The 7,106-nt window shown below is 48.6% G+C and overlaps 1 protein-coding gene across 1 annotated transcript in view; it reads left to right on the top strand.

Annotated features, from left to right (window-relative positions):
* The window catches only part of RFX2 (regulatory factor X2), a gene marked incomplete in the record, with an annotated part of 70,681 nt that overhangs the window by 50,722 nt on the left and 12,853 nt on the right, over positions 1-7,106 (top strand). The window contains 2 exon segments of the mRNA XM_034755372.1: positions 3,628-3,779; positions 6,105-6,202. Coding sequence (XP_034611263.1) covers positions 3,628-3,779; positions 6,105-6,202 — 250 coding nt within the window.

Raw genomic sequence — 7,106 nt, 5'->3', positions numbered from 1 at the left:
CTTTCATCTCCACAGCCAGTGGCCTGTGCTCCCCACTGCCATGCAGGAGCCTCCACATTTATTTATTGGCAAATAAAATATGTAGAATTTCACTGTGTGCAGAATTTTTAATATTTTTGGCGCAGAATTTCCTGAGGAGTAAAATCTTGCGAGACTGCAGCCCCAATGCATGAAACTGATGTTTGTGTCTTCCCTGATTGTGCAGCCCACCTGTAATAATTTTCTCGGTGGTGTAAGATTTTTAACAATACCTTAAATGTTCCATGACTGTATCCCAATTACGATGCACCCCTACTTTTGTTTCCTATCTCTGACTCTCTAAACTAAACATCTGAAAAGAAACCTACAGTTACAGTGTTTCTTTTCAGATGTTTAGTTTAGAGAGTCAGAGATAGGAAACAAAAGTAGGGGTGCATCGTAATTGGGATACAGTCATGGAACATTAAGATATTGTTAAAAATCTTACACCCCTGAGAAAATTATTACAGGTGGGCTGCACAATCAGGGAAGACACAAACATCAGTTTCATGCATTGGGGCTGCAGTCTCGCAAGATTTTACTCCTCAGGAAATTCTGCGCCAAAAATATTAAAAATTCTGCACACAGTGAAATTCTACATATTTTATTTGCCAATAAATAAATGTGGAGGCTCCTGCATGGCAGTGGGGAGCACAGGCCACTGGCTGTGGAGATGAAAGGTCATCCTGCATCCGCCCCCCCCCCCGGGACACGGACTTGGCGGTGAGGCTGTATCTGACCCTAACACAGCGCAGGGCCGAGCCTGTCCCAGAAACCCCCTGGGGTCCTGCCCCTCCACACCAGGCACACCAAGATCATAGAATCTCAGGGTTGGAAGGGACCTCAGGAGGTCATCTAGTCCAACCCCCTGCTCAAAGCAAGGCCAATCCCAAACTAAATCATCCCAGCTAGGGCTTTGTCAAGCCTGACCATAAAAACCTCTAAGGAAGGAGATTCCACCACCTCCCTAGGTAACCCATTCCAGTGCTTCACCACCCTCCTAGTGAAATAGTGTTACCTAATATCCAACCTAGACCTCCCCCACTGCAACTTGAGACCATTGCTTCTTGTTCTGTCAACTGCCACCACTGAGAACAGCCTAGCTCAGGGGTGGGCAACTTTTTGGCCCGAGGGCCACATCTGGGTGGGGAAATTGCATACAGGACCATGAATATAGAACTGGGACAGGGGGAGGGAGTGCAGGGTGTGGTAGGGGGTGCGGTGTGCAGGAAGGGGCTCAGGGCAAGGATTTGGGGCAGAGGAGGGGTGCAGGGTGTACGAGGGGGCTCAGAGAAGGGGGTTGGGGTACAGGAGGGCGTGCACAGTGCAGGAGAGGGCTCAGGGCAGTGGTGCAGGGAGGGGTGCGGAGTGTGGGAGGGGGCTCAGGGCAGGGGGTTGGGGGCACGAGGGGTGCAAGGTGCAGCAGGGGGCTCAGGGTGGGGGTTGAGGCGCAGGAGAGGTGCGGGACAGGGAGTTGGGGTACAGGGTGCAGGAGTGGTTTGGGGAGTGGGCTCCAGCCCGGCACCGCTTACCTGGAGCGGCTCCAGGGTGGCAGTGGCACGCACCGGGCCAGGGCAGGTTCCCTCAACCTCTCCTCATAAGTTATGTGCCCCAGCCCCCTAATCATTTTCGTTGCCCTCCGCTGGACTCTCTCCAATTTGTCCACATTCTTTCTGTAGTGGGGGAACCAAAACTGGACGCAATACTCCAGATGGGCCTCACCAGTGCCGCATACAGGGAATAATCACTTCCCTCGATCTGCTGGTAATGCTCCTACTAATGCAGCCCAATATGCCGTTAGCCTTCTTGGCAACAAGGGCACACTGCTGACTCGTATCCAGCTTCTTGTCCACCGCAATCCCCAGGTCCTTTTCTGCAGAACTGCTGCTTAGCCAGTTGGTCCCCAGCCTGTAGCGGTGCATGGGATTCTTCCGTCCTAAGTGCAGGACTCTGCACTTGTCCTTGTTGAACCTCATCAGATTTCTTTTGGCCCAATCCTCCAATTTGTCTAGGTCACTCTGGACCCTATCCCTACCCTCCAGCGTATCTACCTCTCCCCCCAGCTTAGTGTCATCCGCTTAATAAATGATCCAGCACTCACCATAGCTCCTCTCCCACTAGCAAGCAAGTGGAACAGAGTCTTGAACACGTGCCCAGCCCTGGCCCCCGATCCAGGTGTGGGGCAGGCAGGCTCAGCCCGGCAGGATCCAAGTGTGGAGGGCTTAGTGTGGGGGGGATCCAGGTGTGGAGTGAGAGGATTCTGTGTGGGGCAATCTGGGTGTGGACAGCTGGGGGTAGATCTGGATGCACAGGGGCTCATTGGGGGCTCTGGGTGCAGGGGAAATGAGACTCTGCGGGGGGTCCAGGTGAAGATGGTTGGGGCTCAGCGGGGGGGGGGTGTCTCGGTGTGCGGGAGGATGGGGGCTCAGCAGGAGGAGTCTCATGTGGGTGGCTCTTGCAGGGGGGTCGGGGCTGGGGGAGTGGGGTCTAGTGGGGTGGGGGTCGGGTCTGGGGGCTCGGCAGGGTGGTCCAGATGCAGGGGGGTGGAGCTCGCAGGGGAAGAGGAAGTCCTGTCCTCCCCAGCCCAGCCCCAGCTGGGGCTAGCAGCTGAGCACAGCGCAGGGTCGGAGACACCAGCCAGGGCATCCTCACCCCCCCAGCGCAGTGATTTCCTCCTCACCTGCTGCTCCAGGCGCCTGAAATGATGTGTCCGTGCCGCTGGGGAGGGGCACGTGACCACTCTTGCAGCTTCCCTTTGCTTCCCATCAGAAAGTCATTTTTCTCACCTTTTCCTAAGATAGGGTCTTGTATTTATGAGCAAGATAATGTACGGTTTCCAGGGTGCCATCTCGGGAGAAATAAAGTTACTTAAAAATACTAAAAAGAAGAGTAAAGACCCTTCTGCCGATGTATAAAGAGATATTGAGGCAGGTTAAATTGACCTCATTCACTTGAAGACAATGCTGTGTCCTTGTCACAGCATGGGACTGGCTTTTCCGCCATGAAAATGTTTTCAGTATTTGTTTCCCAAGCAAATTTGGCACTGCTCGTATACAATACCGGGCAATACAACATGTCACAGCAGTCCGCTCAGTGGCAATGTGATAGTCAAAAGGAGTAGGTTGGACAGCAGAAAGGAGAGGTGTGGATGTCCGGGAATGGCCAGCCTCACCGTGAGGAACCGGATGAGCCCTTGCTTGTTGAAAGGAGTGAAAAAAAATTGGGTTTTGAGCTGCATTTGTTTTAGAAAGAGGGGAATGGGGAATCACTGAGCCAGAAGGAGGCAGGAAACTGTTGTGGGTGGTTGAGTTGATGGCAATGAAGGACCAGCCTCTGAGAGAGGACTGGATGAATGAGAGGAGGTCCAGATGGGGTGTGTGGATAGGAGGTGGGATCCTGGCCAGAACTAGCAGAGACATGATACAGAGAGCTGAGCTCCCAGAGCTGATGAAGTCCCTACAAATGATCAAGCACCACTTCCTCAGAGAGACTCCAGAGGTGGTCTTTCACTAAAACCCAAAATGTGTTATTCTAATGAGAAATATGGAACAACTGTACGTGCATAAAGTGAAAGGTGCCGTTAACACTACATTACTCTTTGCCATGTAGTGAAGAAGAACACGAAGGGGTCATCTCAAAGGACAAGCTCATCACTCTGTGTAAATACGATCCTATCCTGAAATGGATGAGAAGCTGTGATCACATCCTGTATCAGGCCCTGGTGGAGATCCTCATCCCTGACGTGCTGAGGCCGGTGCCTGGTAAGTATGTTGTGAAGTGATCAGAATGGCATGGGGAGCCCTGCTCTTGACCAACTTTCTTCTTTCTTGTGGTGGTGGTGGTGGTGGTGTTGTTTTTTTACTGTTTCACTCCATATTGTGCAATAGAAATAGATGGTTCACTGAGGTTGGCTACCACTTGCCATAAAGGCTGGCGTAGAAGGGTTTTGTTTTGTATCCGAGCTTGTCTGTTATGGCAACAGTCGTCTCCTCTATATGGAATGATTCCCATTTGGGCATCGTATCATGGCTCCTAGATGTATTTTTCCGTCTTTTAAAAATTCAGTTAATCACATTATCACAGCCTCAGGCTTTGGCCAGGAACCAAGTTGGAAAATGTAGGCTTAATACGCATAGAATGTATTTAAGCATAATTAATCTGTGCTGAATGCTTCCTTAGAGATGTGTGTCTTTCTGTTCTGTCACATCATTCTGGCCCAGACTGCACATTATGGATTTTTTCTCTCTCTGTATATATTGACACTGGTTTGGGAGATTAGCACAGGATGCAGAGGCTTTTACCCCCAAGGCCCTGATTCAGCAATCACTGAAGTCTCACTGAACGCACCGGGAGTGAAGCACATGCTTATGTTCTTTGCTGGATCAATTCCTCATTCACTAGCTCAGACTCTGTCCAGGTCAATAGTGACCTAATGGCTTCAGTGCAGTCCCTAGTGGCAGAAAACCACCACCATGTGCCCTCCTGTTGGCAGGAGGGGAAGGATGGTCTGGAGGCTTGTGTGCTAAGCTGAGACTCAGGAAACATGAGTTCAGCTCCCAGTTTTGCCACAGACTTCCTGTGTGACCTTGGGAAAGTCACTTGAGGCCAGCTTTTTAAAAGTATTTAGGTGACTAACTCCCATTGAAATGAGTGTGAGTTAAGTACCTTTTGGGCCTTTTGTCTCTCTGTGCCTCGGGCCCCTTTCTGTAAAATGGGGATAATAGCACTTCCCTACCTCTGAGGGCGGTGAGGATAAATACACAAATCATTGTGAGATGCTCAAATACCACAATAATGGGGGCCAGGTAAGTACTTTAAGTGTTCAGTTTTAATGGAAGAAGCAAGGACCAAGTGGGCTATAAATGGCCCCTGTATAGGTGGGGTTGTATATGTCAGGATTGAGATCTAGGCGGCATGAAGAAAACTCTTGCTGTCACTGCCTTGTCCGGGAATGAACAAGAAGGTTTGCTTCTTTAGCACTGCCTGGCCCGCCCCTTTCACAGCATTACGTTTCCTGAAAATGAAAACTTATTTTTTTGAATGCCTCTTTCCTGTCTGTGATTTCTGTTGTTCACCACAAACCCAGCAAAAATACATTAAAAAACATGTTTATTTGCTATTGTGACCTAGTAAACAAAAAGGAACAAGTTAAATTTGTTTTGATGCAAAAACAACCAAAAAGGCACTTTAACAAGGTAGCTTTACAATGGAGACGAGGCTCAACATTTGCAAACCTGGGTACACCAAGTTGGGCTCTGAACTCCATATTTAGGCAACTGAATAAAAGTGACCCAGTTTTCGGAGATGCTGAGAATTTGCAGCTTCCACTCACTTCACATCTTTGAACACTGGGCTGCTTTTGTTTAGTTGCCTTAATATGGATTTAACAGCCTGCCTTCAGGCACCCAGCTTTGAAAATGTTAGCCCAGGTCCTCGGTAAAAGCCTGACTCCACAAGTACCTATAGCACGGAAGCTTAATTGTCCTTATTGGTCCATTCTGCATGATGTTGGGCCTCATTGCTAATGACTATACTATACATGTGCATATCGAACAAAAGAGATTCACAGATTCCAAGGCCAGAAGGGATCATTGTGATCGTCTAGTCTGACCTCCTGTATAAGACAGGCCACGGAACTTACCCAAAATAATTCCTGTTTGAACTAGAGCATATCTTTTAAAAAATTATCCCGTCTTGTTTTAAAAAGGCAAATGATAGCTTCAGTGCTATGAACTTCTAGTTGTCTGTGATTTTCATCTCCTGGCCCACACATGCACTTGAACATTATTATTATAGATGCCAGTGATCTTAGAAAAGTTTCACATATGCCTCAAATAAGAGGGAGCTATTTAATTTGTCACAGCCCGATGAATATATTTCAGTCTCCATTTTTTTTTTTTTTTGCAAGACCCCAATGGACTGCATTCATCTGATTAATCTGTAACTGCACTAGGCTCCCATGGTACAATTTCTGATCCAGTAGCTATTATCTTGATTTAGTATCTCCCAGAGTAGTTCTAGGCTGACAAGTCTCATTAAAGCAATTTGGAAAAGCCTCTCTAACTATCTTGACTTCTCTCTTGCAGGCACCTTGACGCAAGCCATCCGCAATTTTGCAAAGAGTTTGGAAGGATGGCTGATGAATGCAATGAGCGATTTCCCCCCACAGGTAGTCCAGACAAAGGTAAACAGCAGGAGTTTGTTACAAACAGGGGGGAAGTGTTTTGTTACAGTTTCGTGCAGTGGTTCCAAGCCACTGGAATTTCAGGCTTTGGTGACTGGCATTCTGGGCCCACCTTAATTACATGCCTCTGCTGGGCCTTGTTACACCATCACTGCTCACTTGGCCAGTTGGGCATATTCCATGCTCAACTCAGCAGAATAAACAGGCAGTGTTGAGCCAGAATAGCAAGATGTGGGGAGAGGTCCATGTCATGTTATCATGGACCTGCGGATGGGGCGATATCTCCTCATGGAATATATGGTCACAGCCACTTCACCTCATGAAGCATGTATGCTGGGGCCTGGATTTGCTATTTCTAACTCCAGGTTTCAAATGCAGTACTCAACAGCGATGATTAATTGTTCAGACACTGTGTTCATCAAGCGCTTACCACACCCTGTAGTCGCAGATAAAACAGTCTGCAATTAGGCATCTGCAGTGGAATGATGCTCTACTGGAGAGGGAGCCGGAATGCCGGCAGTGACGGAGGAGCATTGGCGGGCCTTGTTTAACTGCAGTGTCTCCTCTACTTGTCAGTTCTGCCAGCCTTTGATTTACATAAACACTAAATTGTCCAAGCTGATAAACATGGTCAAAGCTGCTCATTTTCCCCCTCCAGTCATATGTTTCTGTAACACTCTCCCCTGCTGCTGACGTGGAGCCAAGGGTTCCACTCTGGCAAATTCCCTTGGGAGGATCACAGAAATGTAGGGATGGAAGGGACCTTGAGAAGTCATAAAGTCCAGCTCCTGTGCTGAGGCGGCATCGACTATGTCATGTCTACTCCTTCTCCTCTATTCATTAGGCCAGTACCCTTTCAAAGAAGAAAATTAGGTTGATACGAGGTAGCAATGAGCTATTACAG

Source organism: Trachemys scripta, chromosome 22, assembly GCF_013100865.1.
Source record: "Trachemys scripta elegans isolate TJP31775 chromosome 22, CAS_Tse_1.0, whole genome shotgun sequence".
NCBI lineage: Eukaryota > Metazoa > Chordata > Testudines > Emydidae > Trachemys > Trachemys scripta.
The sequence above is the reverse complement of the archived record's forward strand: the minus strand, read 5'-3'. Positions and strand labels throughout refer to the sequence as shown.